This window comes from Spermophilus citellus (assembly GCF_964194105.1).
Source record: "Spermophilus citellus genome assembly, chromosome: 13".
In the NCBI taxonomy this organism is placed as follows: Eukaryota; Metazoa; Chordata; class Mammalia; order Rodentia; family Sciuridae; genus Spermophilus; species Spermophilus citellus.
The window spans coordinates 91784091-91805026 of record NC_138193.1 but is presented as its reverse complement, the minus strand read 5'-3'; the positions used below and the strand labels follow the sequence as shown (position 1 = coordinate 91805026).

The 20936-nt window shown below is 45.2% G+C and overlaps 1 protein-coding gene across 4 annotated transcripts in view; it reads right to left on the bottom strand.

Annotated features, from left to right (window-relative positions):
• Window positions 1–20936, bottom strand: part of XDH (xanthine dehydrogenase) — a 61204-nt gene that overhangs the window by 4093 nt on the left and 36175 nt on the right. For 3 of the 4 annotated variants that reach the window (XM_081265281.1, XM_081265280.1, XM_081265283.1), the window contains 17 exons: window positions 20721–20890; window positions 20238–20361; window positions 18474–18593; window positions 17577–17673; window positions 16564–16688; window positions 15712–15845; window positions 15186–15273; window positions 14012–14098; window positions 9036–9227; window positions 8688–8833; window positions 7892–7973; window positions 7263–7358; window positions 6495–6623; window positions 5784–5858; window positions 3863–3915; window positions 1897–2011; window positions 1070–1135 (listed from right to left, as the gene is read on the bottom strand). In XM_081265281.1, the coding sequence (XP_081121407.1) occupies window positions 1070–1135; window positions 1897–2011; window positions 3863–3915; window positions 5784–5858; window positions 6495–6623; window positions 7263–7358; window positions 7892–7973; window positions 8688–8833; window positions 9036–9227; window positions 14012–14098; window positions 15186–15273; window positions 15712–15845; window positions 16564–16688; window positions 17577–17673; window positions 18474–18593; window positions 20238–20361; window positions 20721–20890 (1899 nt within the window). Of the gene's footprint in view, window positions 1–1069; window positions 1136–1896; window positions 3202–3862; window positions 3916–5783; window positions 5859–6494; window positions 6624–7262; window positions 7359–7891; window positions 7974–8687; window positions 8834–9035; window positions 9228–14011; window positions 14099–15185; window positions 15274–15711; window positions 15846–16563; window positions 16689–17576; window positions 17674–18473; window positions 18594–20237; window positions 20362–20720; window positions 20891–20936 lie in introns of those variants that run through there. The other variant, XM_081265282.1, reaches the window with a different exon arrangement.

Genomic DNA, 20936 nt, shown 5'->3' with positions numbered 1-20936 from the left:
CAATTCTAGGAGGATCACATGGGACAGGCATAATTTCCCACTAAAACCTGTCACCTGCAGATGGAGATGTTCCTTCCACATCATCACTGAAGAAATTGTGGCCCCAAACTGAGAAGTAAGCTCACAGGAGGAATTTCTTGGATAGTAGTTTCTTTGAGATTGACCTCCAGTCTTACTGAGCCTGTTCTCTGGGAGCAGATGCCCCTGCTGTGGCTTAAAGATCTCTTCTAAGGCACCTGACATACTACGCTGGCCCCATGACTGCTGTCCCAGCTCAGAAGGGTGACATGTGGCATCACCATGACTGAATGAGCCTTCAGGGAGAGGCCAGCTGGTAACCATCCTTGGCTCTGCAGTTCCTAATGCAGTACCTGCACCAGGGAGGGACTCCCCAGGTGACTGCTCAATGAACAAGTGAACAAATTGACTAATGACTAGATGTCCGTATCCTCAGTAATTGTCCTTTTTTTGAGAAATGCAATGTTTATTTTCTACCATATGCTCACTACATCTCAACTCTCTGTTCTTCCCTCTCTCTTCTGTTGCTATATATAATCCTCTACTTTCCCAAAGCGATTTTCTTTGGGTCATTCCTGAACTCCTGGTTGTGCCCACGTCTTTGACCCCCAGGGCCCTCCCATACCCCCTGCTCATTGCTTACATCGATTGCCTTCCTGGAGGATAAATGCTGTCTTGGCTGAAAGAGTGAGGAGGAGAGAAAGGACTCTTCTAACCTCAGACCCTACTCCCTGGGCATCCATCCCAAACTCAATCTCCATGCGCATGCGCATATGCACACACATACACCCAGTGTTTTGCCATTCATCATCTTGTTCCCCGGGGTGGGAGTGCCCTTTCCAGATTAATCCATATTCATTTATTTCCTGCCTCAAAAGTTGGGAGGGCTATCATCAATCTAAGTGCCCTTCTGGGGGAGACTCCCTACAAGCCATTTTCTGGCTGTTTAAAAATAACATTAAACAATCTGCTGTATGGCTGGTGACCCTAGTGGGGATGAAGTACATCAATGGCCCATTCTGTCACCACTCTGGTCTCCCATGGGGCTTACCTGTCCAATGTCAATGGCAGGATTCAAACTGGAGCCAACATCCATGACAATATCTGTGCGGAGGTTCTGAAGTAGATGGCAAACAGAAGCAGTTTGAGAAGAAAGGAATGTTTAAACTAACCGTAGATGGGTCTTGACCAGCCCGGACAGTGTTTTCACAAACAGAGATCCCTGAGCACACTCAGGCAGAAGAGTTAAGTTTCCACCATGTCTTGACTGTCCTTGTCACTGCTGTAGTTTGAGATCTTAGCAGCTAGGTAGGGGACAGGGAGCAGCAATGATCTCTCAGCAATCAGAACTAACTGTGCACCCACTCGTGCATGAGTAGCAAGGGCAGGTTCCCAGGGGCCTGTCGGCTTGAACCTGAGACTGGGTAGACGATGTAAGAAAGGGGTCAACAAACTGTGTTCCAGGGGCTGAATCTAGCCTGTTCTCTGGTTTTGTAGGGCCCAAAGGCTAAGAGTTATTTTATTAAATGGGTGAAAAAAATAAAAAGATGAATATCTTTTGACAAGAAAAAAATGATCCAAAATTCAAATTTGTGTCCACAAATAACATTTTACTGGATCATAGTTGTGTTCTTTGCTTATATCCATGTTGACTGCTATCACACTACCATGGTACAGTTGAGTGGATGAAGCAGAGACTCTGTGGCCTGTTGAGCCTAAAATATGTTCTGTTTGACCCTGTAGGCAATATTTGCCTATTCCTGATGTTTTTGGCATCATTTTCCCAACCAGAGACCCTGATTCTATCAGCTCTTAGGATTACAAAGTTGTTTGTCTTCTCTTTTTCCCCTCAGGATTAAGGTTTTACAAACTCCTTACCTTATGATCCCCTGTTAAGCAGTCAATTTCTACTTCAGAGCAAGCCACCCCATAGGTGAAGTAGTGGAAGGGATTCCCGGAGTTTGTCTCAAATTTGTAGCCAAGGTTGGGTGTCCTTGGAAAGAAAAGGGAAGAAGCTGCATGTATTAGGATAGCCCACCCCTTCCCATATCCCACATCCTGTTCCAAAACCTTTAAGCCCTAATCATTTTATTCTCCATTCAGCTGTTAAAAAAAAAAAGATCCCATTTATTTTGAATATTCTAAAACTTTAATGAGACTCAGGTATTACCAAGCATTTTCCGTTCCATTTTTCTAAGGCCCGTGTTATAATCTTTCTGCACAGCCTCGTGGCATTTAGTATCAGCATGCTGGCTTTGCATGGTAGAAACAGAGGTGGCAGATTTGCCGGGTTTCATAAAGGACATGAAAGTCACTCTGAAGGATGGAATGAACTAGAATCCCAAGACTTCAGAACTGTGATGGTGCTTGGGTTAGTCACACAAGCTCAGATGCTTACCTTTCTCAAGTCAAAGTTCCCCCAGGGAATTCATGCCAGCCTGGGGGCATCTGTAAGTGCCACTCCCCACTTCCTGACACTTTCAAAATTTCAACAAGAGATTTAAGAAAAATATTATTTATACAAACAAATGTTTCTTGATAGACTTTTTTTCTTTTTTGATCCTGAGAACCTTATACAATTCTGATTTTGTGGGGTGGGGATGTAGCTCAGTGGTGGAATGCCTGCCTGGCATGAGCAAGGCCCTGGGTTCAATCCCTAGCACTGTACACACTCACACACATGCAAAAGCCCAAAAGTCACATGCATGTGCATCTTTCGTGTCACGCACACAGTGTTTACTAAACTGGGCCTGCATTATTTTATATATTATACAGAAGTAATGTGAACAGATATGAACAGGAAACCACAAAAATAAACTAATATAGGACCAAGGGACAAGACTTCTCCTCCCAACAGAACCAGCACTTGACCTCTGGACTTTACCATGTTCATCTAGCTCTCCTTTATAAAACCCTACTTTTATGAACTTCAAAAATATAATAAAAACTTTAAAAAAATCTGCATTAATTTGTGTTTGTATAAGCCAAATATTATATGTCCTGGAGAATATAGGCCAACCAATTCATATATACACACATATATAACAAATACACACATATATATGTGTATATGTACATATACAGAGAGAATATATATTCATGCATATTAATAATGTTCATACATTCATGCAAGAAATTTTAAAGCAAACATTTTTAAAGCAAACCATTCTTCAATCTTTTGACCTGTGAAAGAAAAGGTCCTAGTTAAATTTCCCAGAGATAGCTAAAACATTATGACTGACAGTAAATATAACCAACTCTTTTTACGGCTCTTAGTCAGATGGGCAGGTCTCTAGCTATTCACACTGCTACTGAATTTTAAAACTGCAGAAGGTACATGCTCTCTTTTAAATCTCACTGCATTAATAAGGTTCCCCTGTACCCTGCATGTCCTCTTCCATTCTGAGGGAAACCCGCTCTGAAGCAGTCTGATGCCCAGTACAAAGAAGCACACAAGGGTTACCCAACTCAAGCAGCAGACACCCCAGAACTTGCAAAATGCCGGGGCAAGGTCAATAGTTGATTGGCCCCATCTGGAAAGGGAGGAAACAGGCTCCAAAGGAGCCATGACTTCTCCAAAGGAAGGAGTACACTCAAAGACCCGAACTAGAACTTGATCTCCCAATACAGCAGCTCCTGCTTTTTCCCTCCTGACTCATGGTTTGGTAATCCCACACATCTAAAGCACCCTTAGATTCAAATTAGTGGAAACCCATTGGAGAGATAAGCGTTTCAGTAGAACTGCCCTCTCCTGAGCATGGACCGACAGCATTTGAAGCTGGAGGGGACCTGGACCTTAGGATGACCACCCATGGCGAGACAGGCAGGGCAGGATCACACTTACTTATAAAACCCAGTAGCAGACAAGCTCACTGCATCCTCGTAGGCAGCTTTGACCTGAGGGGAGGAAATGGCCATCAGGAAGTGGCAAGTGTGGTTTCCCAAGAGCCTGACTTGCCTTCATGCTTTCATGAGCTCACCTTCTTCATCTGGAAGCTGATCTGCTAGGGGCTCTTCACTCCTACCACCTCCACCAGGCCCTCATAGTCTGGAGGCTGGAGTGCAATAGTAGCCTCTTAACTGACCTCTCTGCCTCAGGTCACCTCCCCAGCCCAGCCGGAGTAGCCACCTTAACACACGGCACTGCCGAGGCAGCTCCCTCCTCTAGAGCTCTGGGTGACCCCCTATTGCCTGTGGAGCAGATGCCTGACGTTAAGGAGCACAGCCTTGCCTCTGCCTTCAGCAGCACACCATCGCCACCCCAGCCAAACTCGAGTGTGACCCCTTCCCAACTCCTCCACTATTTCTATCCAGATCCTTTTCTTCCAAGACTAGCACAAACTCACCGCTTTAATCACCTCTCTTTGGTGAATATTTTCTACTCAGGCCATTTTAAAAGCAACTGTCTAGGGTGCTCCTCATACTCCACATGTTAACCTTATGCTTTTACTTATAGTTTCCTAGCAATAAAATTATTCATCTATACTTTAATTGTCTAATAAATAGCTTTTGGGATACTCCCACACATTGGCATATGAAGATTTAAACTGTGCTTGATATAATTTGGATCACCATCATTGTCAATTACCAAGCTCTTTACTAGGTACCAGATGCTAATTAGCACTTTGCATATCTTATCTTAATACTCACCATAACCCTATAATATTTGTACTATTATCCTCATTTTACAGATGAAAAAACTAAGGCTTACAGAAAATATTTTGGGCTAGGATCTGCAATAAGCCTATGATATAATTTTTTGTGTATGTGCACCTACATGCTGGTGATGTGGCTTAGGGATCATGGTTGTCTGCTTCAAGGGACATGAAATGACATGGCTGGTAGTAGAGCACAAAGCTCAGATCAACTGGTCACATGACAGAAACATTTAAATTGCCTGCCAAGTCCATGCTAAAATGCAAACTACCGGAACAAGCTACATCCAAGCACTATTTACGCATATGATATCCGTAAGTGTGGGAAGGAAGTCGAGGTTACGTGAGACCTGGAAAGATGAGGAGGTTTGGCTGTGTTGAGGGAGATTGGTCCACGTGCAATCACATTCAGTGTGTTACTCTTATGCCCAGTTCTCCTGTTCCAGTACTGGGACAAGAGCTGGAGCCTCCATTGATATTCCTGCCTATTGCAGGAGCTGCATCTCCTGCCTGAGAGAGTCCTCGGTAGCTTCCCTCCTTGTGTGCAGGGCATCTGGTTTAGAATTCAGGGCATTGGGCTCACTCTTCCTGGAGTGGGTGTTGTGTTATTCCTAAGGCCACAGGAGTGATGGAAGCTCCTGGGGGATGTTATTTCCCTGCTCTCTCATAAAGGGCAACTCAGTGGACCCAGACCCAAGAGTGGATGAGGGGAGAGGCTGCCAGGGGCAGCCCTCAGAGAGATGGAGGCTGCTCCATCCAAAACGTGATGTGGGACCAGGCTCAAGAGAGCCAGGACTTCCTAGGGAGGTGTGTCTGGTAGTCATCCCACCCTCTCAGGCTCAGGGCAGCCAAACCCCAATCCCCACAGGCTGTCAGGATCCTGGATCAAACATTTTCAAGATACTTCCCTCAACTCTGAAATCTATGGAGAAAGGGGCCGAGAGAGGTTGAGTTTTACTTGTCCTATGAAACCTTGCAGACCACCTCAACTTCCTCTGCCTGTGTGACTAGATCATAATGCTCCTACATGTGTTCAGGGTAGGGACAGAGGCCCTGCTGCTGTTAGCTTCTCTCCATTTGCAAGAGTGTCTTTGATCGGCTCAGACTTACCCAGTCTTTCCAGGAGCCTTTGGGATTCTTTTTCTTGAAGGGTTCCAGCCTTTCTAGGATGGTCTGACAGGCTGCCTGAAGAAACCCCCACCATACACAGGACAGGTCAATCCTCTGCCCTCTGAAGCCCAGGGTAAGGCCACCTCCAAACCATGCTGTGCCCAGGGTTCCACTCAAACAGCCTTGCCACCCTCCAGAATGACTGAGGCCCAGGATAAAAGTCACAGGGCTCTGCCTAAGGGGCTGCCATAGGTCCTCACTAGAAAACCTGTCCTGACCTAGTTCTTGGGCCAACAGGGAATTTTTGCAAGCCTCCCAAGGAGGTGCCTTCTTCCATCAAACTCTCCTACACGGGAGAGAAGCAAGTGGGTCTGACCTAACCCCTTCCATAATCAAATTTCCATTTCAGCCAGTTACCATGTGGCCATTTTCAACACCAAAGGGGGTGCCTTCCCTGAAAACTCAGCTTTCCCTCCACCTTCCCTCCCCTTCTGCACACATCGCCCTTGGCTTTGATGGAAGTTGGATTTGGATTCTTGGACCTCTCTTTTTGCTCGGTGTTTGGAGGCAACATCCTCCTGGGAAACAGAGCCAAAGGTATGACCATAGCCAGGGAACTGTCAAAGATTCATCCCGACTCCCAGAGGAGGCTCTCCAGGCCCCCAGCCCTGAGCTGGCCCTCTGACGTGCTGGCTCCTGCAGGCTCCTTACGTAAACAGCCTGACCGTTGATGTCAGTGCTGACAGAGGCAGCCGTGGGAGAGGTGTTGGGCACAGTGTTAGTGCTCGTCTCACTGATGTAAATCTTGGAGGTGGGGATTTTCAGAGCTCTGCTGGCAACCTGCAGAAAGAGAGGACATCACCCTGTAGGGAAGAGGCTATCATGGTTGCCTTCTCCCTAAAACAGCTCAGGTTCCCTGTTAGAGACAAGAAAAGAATTTTGTCAACTCTAATCCTATTGATTCTGGGATGTTCTTGCACTTGGCTGATATTGAAGGAGCACCTTATAAAATGGTTTGGAGGATAAAACATTTATAAACCCATCAATGACTAAAGGGACCTTTTCAAGCTAACACCAGCCTTTAAAAAAAAAAAAAAAAACAGTTTGGCCAATTTTCAGGGGTCCAGCAGATGTACTAACCATCATGTAACCCCATTACCCTGGCTGCCCTGTGAGAGCTCTTAAGGAGTGTGGGAAACTAGCTGCCATTATATATTCAACGTCCCCACCTCACACACAGAGCCCCAGGGCCCTAGCATGGTGGTAACGAAGGCGTTCTCAGAGAGCACCGGCTTGTCCCCTTTCAGATGAAAAAACTGAGGCCAGAAGGGGAGAAGGCTTGCCCAAGGCCACACGTACATGAGATCCCAGGCCCTGGCTGCCCTGGCACATCTCACATGCTCAGTTTCTCACATAGCATCCTCCCTCACAATAGCCACCAGAGTGTCCGAGAGGATGTCCACAGCCCCGGGTGCTCACCTGGACCATCTTGGTGTGCAGGCCTTGGCCCATCTCAGTGCCCCCATGGGTCAGCAGCACAGAGCCATCTGTGTACACGTGAATCAGGGCTCCTGCCTGAGGAAAAAGAAGGATGCCAGACACAAAATTCAGTAAATCCCACTCATTTTAAGGCTTAGGGCCTAAGAAATGGAGCCCAGAAAAAAGAAAGCAAGCAACTGTGGCTATAGACCCAGATAACATTTGCACAGTGTGAGTCTCCTCATCTAATTAGGTGGCCTTCGGCAGTTCACAAAGTGCTTTTGCATCTATCTCATCCTCAGAGGGAAGCAGGCCATCTGTCTTTGATCTTTGTCCTCACTCTGTACATGAAAGCACAGTGGCTGTCCAAGCCCTGCAGTTGGGAAAGGTAAGGACCAGAGACTGACCCCAGATCTCCACCTCTCACTGTCCTGTGACATACTGTACAGATGATGATATGCAAATTCAACTTTCACTCCAACAGCAAAGAGCTTCCCTGGTCAGCTCTGGTTACCAGTGACCATGGGATTACCCCTGCAACAGGCGAGAGAAATAGGGCCTGAGTCCAGTGGAGATGGAAAAAAAAATATATACATATATATATATGTATGTATGTATAAAGCCAGTACCTGGTTCAGAAAAGGCACAGTGAAGCTTATTCCAAACTTGGTTGGGATTATGCACAGTCCTCTCTTTTTCCAACAATTCTCCCTGGAGATAAAGGAACATTCTTAAAAGAGTTTTTACTACGTATTTTTAATAGTTTGGACATATTTTCAGTCAATATCTTTGTATCAAATCAGAATAGGACATTCCTGGATCCTAGGATCCCAGGCTGCCCTGGCACGTGTTATCCCATGGCGATAACTGTGTAGTTATCACCATAACTGAGTTGGACCCCAATAGTGCAGTCAAAATGAAGGAAGTGTAGCTGCAGCAGAGCTTACTGTCATTCTGTCTCCCTGGGTGGAACCTGCATTGAGTCAGTGTGCCCTAGTGATCGTGGACTGTCTTTGTGCCAGAGAGAAAGATAACAATGCCTTCTCTGTGCAATTATCCCCACTTTACCGATAATGAGACTGAGGCCCACTCCAGGGAGACAGAATGATTTCCAGGGTCAAGTGTATAAATTAGCATCAGAGACAGGCACGTAGCTGCAGTGTCCTTAGTCCTGGGCCAGGGCTGTCAATAATGTGTACACATCCTTGCTCAAATGATAGGCCACAGTAGATGGACCACGACGCCAACTGCAGGCTTGAGCCGTCCACCTGGAGGCTGAGGATCTTTATACGATCTTAAAGGGATAGCTATCAATGAGCGGGCAGCTTCCACAGCCTCACAGGTTGTCCATCAAATGACCAGCTTCATATTTAGGGTTTGGCAGAAAACCCAAGGGAGACGGGACTCCCTACTCCTGGTGCTTACTTGTTGAACTTGTCGACTTCACGCTTCCGAGTGTGATACTGAGAGCTTGCTAGACATTCATCCCAACACCTGGGCAGGGTGAACCCCTCAAGCTTCTGGTTGAAGTGTGTCAGGTCCCCTTCTTTGTACAGGTTTTTCCTCCGCACCTTCCCAAGGAGAGAGACACCGAGACCTTGTTGGTGGCTAGATGCTGGGGTGGGAGCGGGGCAGCCTAAAGTTAAGCTTCCAGTCCCCTTAGCAGCACCTGCCCATCCCCTGTCTGCAGGGGAGATGCCCAAGACACAAATCCCTCTTCCCCCCCAAAAGGACTCAGCCATTCTGACTTATGCCATCAAGTTCCCAGCTTACTTCCTCTGCTGGCAGCCCACAGGTCACTGCGACTTCACTCATCCACTGCTCGGCAATGAACATCCCCTGGGGACCCCCAAAGCCCCTGAAGGCCGTGTTGGAGGGCAGGTTGGTCTTGCACACCCGCCCAGTGCCCCGGATGTTGGGGATCTTATAGCAGTTGTCCATGTGGAATAGAGCTCGTTCCATTATCTGAAACCAAAGAAACCAAAGTAGGAGAGAAAAGAGCAAGATATTCATCGGCTCCTCAAACAGCAACTGTGAGGGCTGCAGCCATGCCTGCCTTTCCAGCCCCGCCATCACCTGCTCTTCTCCAGGCCCAGGCCTTTGAACAGCCTCCTTGCTGCACCTTATCCACCTGTGCAGACCCTGGGCCCTTCTCAGACCTCTAGATGGAACCCATCCATCACCTTCCTATTTATTTTTTAAAAGCTGATTTTCACTACATTCATTGCAAATTGGTTTTTATTTCCACTCAAGTTGTACTGCAAACAGCTTAAGAGTCAAATGCTTGTATGGGTCATGTTGTGACAAAGAGCAGCCCCCTCCACTTTCCTTCCTTCCCCTCCCCAGCAGATACCACTTCTGATTCTCCTCGCCTGTTCTTTGGTAGCTATTTGGATTAACTCCTACATCGCTAAACAGCTTTTTCTATTGCTACTTCTTGGCTTGTCCACTTTTAGACTTTTATATTACCTTCCCCCTATAAAGAGGGAAGGTTTAGTTCCTGCCTGATGCCTTTTCCCTACATATAATATACCAGTTTCCTGTCCCCCAATAGAGTTGTATTTTGTTCTGATCAATAGTCAGTTGGACATAATAACTCTGCAAATATTAAAGTGGAACCATGTACTTACACTATGATCACCTCTGCCTTTCTTGATATCACTTTTCACCCTGAAGTTAATAATTGACATATTTTTCCATGTGCTTCATTTTCCATTCACTTACTAGTTGGCCAACTTAAAGTTTTCTCCAGTTCTAAAAATATGTTCTCAATATGTTCACATTAAAATTTCTATCAGTTGCCTCTTTTTAAATAAATCATTCCTGAAACTGTCTGACCTCCAATTGAAATTGGCTGCCACCAAGCTTCCGCTCAGCTGTGGCCTTCAGAGTTTCCCTCGGTCTCCCAGGGATTCCTTTCTCCCCTGTGTTGAATCTTCTGTTGGTAGATCCCATGCCTTCCCCGCCCCATATTTTTTGGTTTTACACCTTTGTTTTGTTGGAGTGTATTCTTCAATATCTTCTCCAGAAAGGGTGTACAAAGAAGGACCTTTTCAACATCTTTCATGTCTGAAATGCCTTCACTATACACCTATCCTTAGTTGGTTTACAATTCTAGGTTGGACATGGGTTTTCCAGTTTCTTTCTGCATTTTGAAGGCCTGGTACTAGTGTTTTCTAGCTCCCTCATATTGAAAAGTCCAATCAAGACTTTCTAATTCTTGGAAAGTGTTCTGGTTTTACCTTCCCGAAAATTACAGCATCCCTCTGTCTCCAGGTTTCTAATTTTCATAATGATCTGACTTAGCATAAGCCTAATTCCCTTTATTGTACTGGTTGTTGGAGGGTCTTTTTGAATCTCAAAATGTATGTCTGTTGGTTTTGGAAGGTATTTCTTGTATTATTTCTTGTAGCTTCCTCTTCTGTCTTCTTTTATTCTTTATTTCTATCATTTGGACCTCTTGGACTAGTCTTTGAATTTTCCTGTATTTTTATCATCTTGTTTTCTGTTTGGGGGAGAGTCATCAAGTTCCTTTCAACCCCTTTTATAGTTTTAATTCACAAGAGCACATTTTTATTCTTGGACTGTTCCAGTTTTACAGCATCCTGTTCTCTCTTTCGGGTGTGATGCCTAACTTCTCTGAGAAGATAAATGATAGCTTTTATTGTTTTTGTTGGTTTCATTTTGGCTCTAGTTTACCTCCCCAGGTGGAGTCTCTCTTTCCCACAGTTGTTTTATGTGTCTTCAATCATTTCAGTCCCTAGTCATCCTAGAGGATTTTTTTCTGTGTTCCAATTAAGTGCATTTCTGCTTTCCCTTAGAACATTGTCAACTTGTACTTTCTATTACTTTTTAAAATCTATTTCCCCTGCCATTGGTGAACTTATTAAGGGCAGAAACCATGTCATGTGTTTCTTGATGTTACCACCCTGGATAGTCAAGAAATATTCACCAGAGTGAATTAAAAATCTTGTAAGATTTTCAAGGACAAGTACTGAGTGCCGATTTTCACTACAACACAAAAAAGCATGTGTTGTACATGATGAAAACACTATAAACATTTCCTTTTTTGAACAATTTTAGCACTAGATCTGAAGTATAAATTCCCCTAATGGAGCCAATTAGACGGCCCCTAGCAGAGAGGGGTGGGATCCCAAGGGTGTAATGAGAAAATTCTGCTTTTCCTGAAAAGCATTACATTTTTAAAGAATTTATATATATGTAGCTCATGGTTATGAAACTAAGAATTAATAAGCTTTGAAAAGTAGTACCATAGAGGTAAATTTTTCAATTCTCACAAATTATTGCATTTCATCCAAGGACTCTAGTTATCTTCTAAACAACTCAACATTCCAAGTTCATCTGCCAAAGCTGTGATCACGATAATGAGGAGTGCAAACTCCCACTTCTCATGTTTCCCTACTGTATATACTGTGATCAAAGGAGCCTCAACTGAGACGAAATATGTAAGCACCTAATAATTGCATTTGACATTACTCAGTGTTTTCTATTCTGGGAGAAACCTAGCATGAATGTGTAGTATGAGGACTTCTACTCCCACCAAGCGACACTAAAACTTTATATATATATACACACACACACACACACACACATACACACACACACGCACACACACAAACAGCAACACAAGAAGGAAGAAAAAATGGCCAGTCCACAAGGGACCTCAGGACATGAGGCATGACAGGATGATCAGTCCCAGGTGGATTCCTTTTGCCTCATGAATCTTAAACTTGGAGCAAGAGCAGACAATCCACAAATACCAATGATTACAGAGTCCAAAGAGGCACCCCCTATCCCCTAAACCCTGTTCCCTCCAGCCAAAACACCAGGAAAGGAGGAACCCAGCAAAACTGAAAACTTTTAGACAATAGCTACTCTGCTCCAGCCAAATACCACAGAAAAATAATCTGTGGTCCCACTCCTACTCACACCTGTAAAACCTCTGTGCATCCATGAGGCTGCACCAGGCACCCCTGCAGTCTTGCCAGGGAAGGGTCGGAGGTCAGGTAGGAAGCTGAGACTCTTGTTTTTGGTGGTCGGTGATAAGGCCCCACCCACACCCCTGGAGTCACTAGAGAACACACAAGAAGCTTGGACTTCCACACCTGCAGCCGCTCTTCCTTCATTCCCCGCTGGGTGGTTTCAGAGGAGACCTAATGAGGAGTCAAGCCTTTAAGCACAGCGATAAGGAGAACACCAGGATGCCAGGGAGAACATGAGAGATTGAGATCGTCCACTCCTGCCCAGCAGGAAGAAGGAGTTGCCCCACCCCCAGGTGTCAAAAAAAGCCAGTGGAAAATGAAGACTTGTACCTCTACCTAACAGTAATTAGGTGGCACCTACCCACTCTGCCCCATGCTAACACAGTATCAGAAAAAGCCAAATAAAATAGAAAATTAAATATTTTCTAAAATCTTAGGACTTATCATCATCATTTCATCATCTACCAATGAACCCAATATTAAAAAACAACAGAGCTAAAAAATATATGTCAAGTTAAAACCAGTAGAACTGAAAGAAGAAATGAAAAAAATCCACAATTAACAATTGGATATTTCAATGGCACTCTCAAATTTGATAGAAAAACTAGAAAATCAGAAAAGATATAAAAGAACTCAATAACATCATCAACCAATAGGATCTAATGGACATTTATAGGAACCTCTATGTAAGGTGGTAAAAGGAAATTCCTCTCCAAAGACATATTCACTTCCTAATCGTGGGAACCGTGATTACTACCTAATGTGGTGAAAGATGGGATCAAGTCAAGGATGCTGAGAGAAGTGGGGGGACCTTGAACGTAATCTCATGCATTGCTAGAGAGAGGGCAGGGGAGGATGAGACCAGGCACACAGAGGAGGTGCTGTGGGGACAGACAGAGGTAGAAGTGATGCCACCTCAAGCAAGGGACCCAGGAAAGGAATCCCCGCTGGCACTCCCAGAAGGAGTTGGGTCCTGCCAATACCTTGATTTTGGACTTCTGGCCTTCAAAACTGTGAAAAAAAAAACATAAATTTCTACTGTATACATTGTTAAATTACACTAAACTTTGCCGGAAGATGAGTCCTTATGTAAAGTACTGCCACCTAACTTAGTTCATAAACTAACTGGAAATCTAACATAGCAATTTACTTTTGTAACAAATAACTGCATCTCAGTCAAACACAGTAGCCAAGTTTCAGTTACTCACAGGCAGCCAACAGATCAAATCATGTTCAGATGAGGCAAATGCCCAGCTGTAAACAATCAAGCTGTTTTTAGATCTCACTCCTGTTTTCTGTCCATAGATGCCACCTGCCCACACTGAAGCAGAGCTCTCTGAACACTCCTGGTTCTAAGGGCTACCTGATACACAATCCATTCTTTTGTTTAATTAAACTAATTTAATTTATTTAAAGTTCTTATTTTAATTATGTACAGATATATGCAAATTAATATATGCACGCACACACGCGCGCACACACACACACACACACACACACAATGGCCACACCCCATAAAGATCTGTAACAAGCTTTGCTGGCTTTGATGGATGCTAGCAGGACGGATGGGGTACTAGCCAGAGATTAATCAAGGATGAGAACCTGGAGGTAGGGACCAGTTAGGAGGCTGTTGCAATAATAACAGACAAGAAGCTAGGAGGCCTGGGCCTGTGTGTGTCATTAGGCTGTGGGGCATTCTCTTGACCTCCCAGTCACCCGCTGGATGCAGGAGCAGATCCTACTTACACTCCGAGAGAGATCTTCAGTGTTCCCGGCATTGCTGAAGTGATCTACCACCAGAGCCACGACCTTTCCAGTCTTCATGAAGCCAACCTGATAAAAGGAGAGTGAATCTCATCAGGGCCCTTCCTCTGTTTCTGATTATCCCCCTCCCACTTAGGCTACCTGGAGGAAAAAGGACAAATAATAGAAGGTGACCTTGAGCAACCACCAGATTGCAGCAGGTGGAGAAGAACTTGACCTCTCCAGACGCTCTGGCCCACACTCCACTCCTACCCGCCCCCAGCTCCTGAGAAAAGGAGTAAGGAGGTAGAGAAAAGAAAGCTGGTCATGAGAGGGCAGGACAGTACCCTCTCAGCTTTTGGCGAGCAGATATTAAAAACTCCACTCTGCAAGATCCTGAATGTGCTTGCACATACTTGACCTTATTTAACACAAAAGAGAAAATCTTTACAGACCATTTGACAAGTATGGAAACTGAGACCCCCCAAAAGATCACATTGCTTTCTTCAGGTTCACAAGAACTTAGGAAGAAGAAATGCAATCCCTTTCTAGAACACAAATTATGAAATCCAGTCAGAGCAAGTCAAAGGGAAGTTATTCAAGGCCTGTTTGTGGAGGGAGAGGACTCCCGGGTTACAGAGCTGGGCTGAGCCCTGTCAAGTTATCTGCTGTGCACAGGGAAAGGAGGCATTGGTGGGGACAGAACTAGTCATCCACAGAAAACCAGAAAAGGGACCATCCCAGAGAGAAGTTGGGGTGATTCCCAATCATGCTCTGGCAGACCAGGTGCCCACTGTAACAACCTGTGCCTGTCTAGGACTCTGGGAGGTTTTATTTCTCATGGCAAGTTGCAAAGAGGTCATTGTGATTTCTACATCAGGCAGTGAGCATATTGCCATTAGACGCTCTTTGTGATGGATTACCCCAGGCCACTGACAGATTCACAGAAGTCATGAATGCCACCCTATGACATCTCTTGGGGAGTGTCCTGTGGCCTCCTCTAACACACCCTTCCATGTTGCTGATGGCTGGTTTCAGTTTCTCTGGATGCTATTTCTTCTTGAACTTCTACAGATAGTCATGCAAAAAGTAAGAGCAAGTCCAGGGTTCCTGGACCTTTCCCTCCAGGGTCCTTACAAGATGGCACTCCCTGCCCTGACACACCCCCACCCAGAACCTTGTATCTGGCCAGGAAGGGATGTCTGCCACCAGTTATCAGCATGTCCTCATCACGGTCCAGCATGCAGCGTACGGGACGGCCTGTCCTGGAGGGAACCAGGAGGGTTAGAAACCTGTGAGTCTTCAATGGTACCCAGCCCTGTGAGTCTCAGAGATGCAAACAGCAAGGGGACCTTCCTTTCCCGCCAGGCACACTGAGAAGACCTGTACTGAGCTGCTCAGCTGTGCAAGCACCATGCAGGACAGGAACAGGGGATAATATCAGGACAAGAGGCACAACTTGCCCTCAGGGAGCTCACAGCTAGGTAGAGGAGATAAAATTGGGACCCATGGGTCAGAACACAAAGAAATAGGCTATATTACCCTCATCCTTATGCCCAAGGGTTCTAAAAAGAAAAAGAGCTGTGAGAATTTAAAGCAGGGGAAAATGACTTCCAATGAGGGGAAATCCAGAAAGCCTTCCTAGCAGAGGTGATCTTATCCTCTTCCCAGAGCTGCTGGAGGAAGCAGGCTTTGGAACTTACTTGTATGCAGCCAAGGCCACGGCTGTAGACAGTACAGTGCTCCGGGTCTCCTTCCCTCCAAAGCCTCCTCCCATTCTCTTCACTCGGACTACAATCCGGTTTTCTGGAACCCCCAACATTTTCGCAACAAAACTCTATGGAGGAAAAAAAATTCTTTCACTGATGCCTCATCTGGATTTATTTGGGCCAGACCCTGAGCCCACCCCACAAGCGTGGACCTGACTGCTGCTGTGAACTCTGAAATTCCTAGAGTGAAACCCCTCCCCTCCTAGTTAGTGGTGCAGGGTCCTACACTCAAGGTCATTGCAGACTGAACTCAGCAATCCAGACACTTGTTTTCAACCAGAGGGACAAGATCACAGCATGTTGTCAGAGCCAAAACTCATTCCGTTCAGCCAGAGGCTGGTAAGTCTGGGTAAGACTAGCTACCCAAAATGCTGGCAATTACTGTGCATCACAGGTGATAGATAATATCTGAGCTATAGCAACTAAGTTAGTGGTCCCTGTGAATATCACTGGGCCCAGCTCCTTCATTTTAAAGATGAGGAAATGAAGGCAAGACATGATTTGACCAGAGCTATTTAGCACCAGAATCATCAGAACTAAGAATTACCAGGCTCTGGTGCAACTGTTGAAACTCGTCTAATTGATATAACAACCTTACCAGGCTCCATTTTACCAAAGAGGAAACTGAGGCAGAGAAAGCTTACATGACAAACTCAGAGATACCAACCCCCTTGAGGACCAGCCAGATCTCCCTCTTCCCATTTTCCATACTGCCCTCCTGGTCTGCGACAGCCTCTGTCATCATCTTTCCAGTGCCCTGAGCTGATCCATAGGTCATCCATCTACCTGTGTCTTCATGGTGTTCTGGGTAGACACAAAGAGCTCCATCTCCCCCGCCTCGCCTTTTGGGACAGCAATGGTGCAGTGAGTCTCCAGATAGAAATGCTCCTGGCCACCGATGTACAACTCTCCTGGGGAAGCAATGACAGCCCCACCGTGAGCCCCTTGCAGCAGAGGGGCATGCATGCTTGCTTAAGGAAGCCATGCACTCTGCCAAGTGGCCCAAGCGGGAACCCCAGGCCCACAGGTAACCTCTGGTTTCCCCAAGTTTGGTGGGAAAGAGTCTCAAAGTCTTAACCAGCTGGAAGTTATGTCTCCCCCTCCCACAAAGAAACTAGAAGGACACTGAAATACATCAGGCATAGAGCTCTTTTCTCAGTGCAGTCATTGAAAATCACAGATTCCTAAAAATTTGGAAAAGTTGAAGAGGGAATTAATAGATGTAATTGAAAAGCTGAAAACAAGAGCATCTTGCAGAACCAAAGCTGTCAGGCCTGCTGGAGAGTTAGTTGGCTTGCTGGTGACTTAGCGACGACCAGGAGCCAATGTGGAGAACAATTCCAAAAGGGGCTGATCAGCTGCCTGTCGTAGGCTAAGAGCTGAGGACCTAACTTCACAGAATCAGAGACAGAGGGACAGGGACAACGGGGAGGAGGGTGAGCTAGCAGAGGAGCACCTTCAGGCAGATGGAGAGGTTAGAGGTCTGGCAGCTCCAAGCTGGCCACATCTGGGATATGACTTCCCTGGACAGTCTTCCAAATCAGAAAACACCACACCTACTCTCTCTAGGATACTAGGATGCTTAGGTACAGCCAGCCCAGGACAGGGGAGTGGAGGTTAATATGGGTGAGGCTCCGTCCCAACGCTGTCTACTGTTCTGTTAGAGATGTCAGAGGTGATCTTCCATTAGGAAATTTGGGAGAATCGCCTTTTCCTGCTCCAGGGCTCAATGTGGATCTCTTGAATTTAATGTGCAAACCAGAGTCACCCCATGCCTACTGCATAATGTACAGCTGTACCTGAAACAACATTATCTGCTTCGGAAAACCCCTTCTTGAGGTCTCCTTTCTCGATCTTCAGCTCAGATCCATAAAAGGAGTTGTTCTTTATAGCATCCTGAGGATCAGAAAGAAGCTTCAGTGGCCTGACTCAGGGGGGAGGAAGACAGCTTCTGCCTGGGGAAAGGAGGTCTCTGAACTGTGGCCTCTCTTCTCAGACATGAATCTCCACAAGTTTCATGAACCAACTTAAAACAAGCTCCACTGTGGCCCAGGGAGACATGCTCCTATTTCCTGAGCTGTACATGGATCCTAAGGAAAAGAAAAGAATCCCAGAACAAAACAACTGGAGTTGAAATTTGGAGAAAGAGGAACTCCACTCCATTTGGTTGTTGATGGACTGGGCCCAAGATGATGTATGAAAGGAAAGGACAAAAAAAAAAAAAAACAGAGGGTGGTAAGGGATTTTAAAATACACTTATAGGTGTTCCTTGATCTGCAATGGAGTGATGTCCCCATCAAGTTATCATAAATTGAAAGTATCACAATAAAAAAAACACTTAATATACCTCACCTAGCAAACATCACAGCTTCGCCTCGCCTAACTAAGCACCCTCAGAGCACTTACGTGAGCCTATAGTTGGGCAAAACCGTCTAATACAAACCCTGCTTTAAAATGAAGTGTTGAATATCTCTTGTAATTCGTTGAATATTGTAGTGAAAGTGAAAAACAATGGTAGCTGTGTATGCTTTCACACTATCGTAAAGTTGAAAAATTTGAAATCATTTAAGTAGCACCATGGTAAGAAGGGGACCTCAGGTAGCCAAATTCCCACCTGCTGCTCAAATCTCCTGTGAAGGAACCTTCTAACCACACCTGCAGGGACAGGGAGCTCATTCCTTCACACAGGCAGTTACCTCAATGGTGATAATAGCTGGAAGGTCTTCATAGGTAATTTTCACCCCTTGAGCTGCCCTCTGTGCATGCTCTGGAGTGTCAGCAACCACAGCACCAATGATGTGCCCAACACAAGTTACCTAGGAGCAAGAGCAGATTGTCAAAGAACACGACTGACAGCTCTTGTGAAGTGTACTTTTTACAAATTGTTCAAAAAGGCAAAGGAAGTCCCCACGTTCCCAAAGAACATTTTAGGAATGTCCTGGGGCTTTTCAAGTTTCCTTATCCCAGTAACTGGGAGTATGAACCTCTTAAAACTGGGGTTATGAGCCTCTTAAAAAGAGCTTAGAATCAGTAGAACAGAACAGAGCACAGAGAGATCACTGATATCAGAAACAGATTTCATCTCAAGGGCCAAGTCTGAGTTTTTAGTATTGGTAGCGTATTGAGAAGCTGCACAGGGTAGAGTATAGTGATTGATTATGGCTGTCTGCCATGAGCAGAATGGAGATAAGGTGCCCAAGTAGGTCAAATCAGACGTACTCCAGCAAGCTGAGTCTTCCTATGAAGAGGTGGCGACCAGAAGGCACCGTCAAGACTGGTTAGTAGTTACCAGATCATGACTAAACCTTAGGTCTTGACTCTCAGTTTTATTATTGGTCCACTTCATCATTCTCTTAATGTGCTATTTCCCAGATTTATACCAAGAGCTCCTCAAAAGCCACAATCATGTCTTATTATTTTATCTAGAAGCCCTAAAAGCAGTAGTTCACGAAAGACAAGACTTAAATTCAATGATCTATAAATAAGATATTTTTCAATTTATAGAATAACAATTTTTTTTCTTTAAATTCAATTCCATAAAAACTTAATGAATCTCCTTCAGGGATAATTTTCATCAAACATTCCCCCTAAAATTAACAACAAAATACATTGTCCAACTCATCACTTTGGAATATATTTCTAACAATATGAACCCATACTTAGCATGCAAGTCTCTGATAATTCTCTCTTAAAGACTCCATTATGAACTTGGTTAATGCAGCGATAGTGTATATAGCTGATCCCCACTAACCAAAATGCTAGCAGTACTCCTGGAGGCTCTTGGAGCTTGTAAAACGATATGTTCTTCTAAGGAGTCCTTACAAATTCTGGGTTTCATATTTGTAGATTTTTGTTCTTTCACCTTTACACTAATAATAAGGTGAGTTTAACTTTCAGGGATACCTACCCACATCAGATCGGCAACATCTGATGTGTGTTAGAACTAGGAAATGACCATCTGAGAACTATCCTATAGTAAAGTATAAGAACTTTTGTAGAAACTGTCTTAAAGGTTTGGAAACTATGTTGCTGTAGAATTTCATATAGTTGAAATCGATAGATGAACTTTCATATATGTGAGCTATCAATCCACAAAGTGATGGTATTATTATTTCTTTTCTGGTTAGTTCATTTAATGTTTTCTTATTTTTCTTTTAATAAAAGAGTTTAATGTCATACATTAGGAACCCAATTCTATAATCACCAGCCTTGCTTTACTGCCATGTAGGCCCAGAGTTACCCTGCTATGTGCAAACAGCAGCCATCAATTAAATGTTGACATTTTAAATAATAACATTCTATCCCATCATGAGTTGTACTGAATAATGTTAACCAGAGCGAAGGTCATGATAAGTGCACATGTATAATCTTCAAGATGAGGGCAAATTAGAGCCATGAGCATGAATTAAAACTTCAATACTTATTCTATTTATTTCATACAAAATAAAATCCAAGCATACCTCACTTTCCGCAAAGACTATTTCATCATTAAAAAGTCCAGTTGTGTTACTCCCAGGAATATCGGCAGCTGAGAGGAAGCAAACAAACCCTGGCACCTTCTTAGCTGCTGAAGTGTCTATGGACCTGCAAGAATGAGCCATGGGAGGAGCCAGGTGGGCAAACTGAAGCAGGAGATCCATCCCCTGGACTGGATAACTGGCCTTGTTTTAATGAGCTTTCATTCCCCCCAGGCTTTCTCAATCTGGCCCCTGCCTGCCTCTGGGGACATCAGCCCTGTGAGCAGACCCTCCTCGGAGTCACAGGGCCCTCACTCCTCCTGCTGCGCTCTGGGTGTTGATTTGGAGACGATTTTCCATCCTCATCTCTAGGCTGGGAAGCGCTGGAAGACGCTTGCTAAGGTCATCTGTGTGTGGGAAGCCTCTCAGGTGCTCCCGGCACCCTCCCCCTGGAGCGCCAGGGCTCCCCACGGCCGCTGCACTCACTTGATCTTGGCATGGGCCCTGGTGCTGGTGACTAGCCGGAGAGACAGCTCGTTCTCATAGCGGGGGATGTCATCGCAGTACACTGCCTCCCCGGAGGCCTGCATGTTGGCGGCAAGGTGGGGCATGGGACGGCCCACCATGTCCTCCTCAGACTGACCTTTGGGAACCTCCTGGAAGAGCATGGTCACCAGTCAGGATGAGGACACTGTTTCTCTA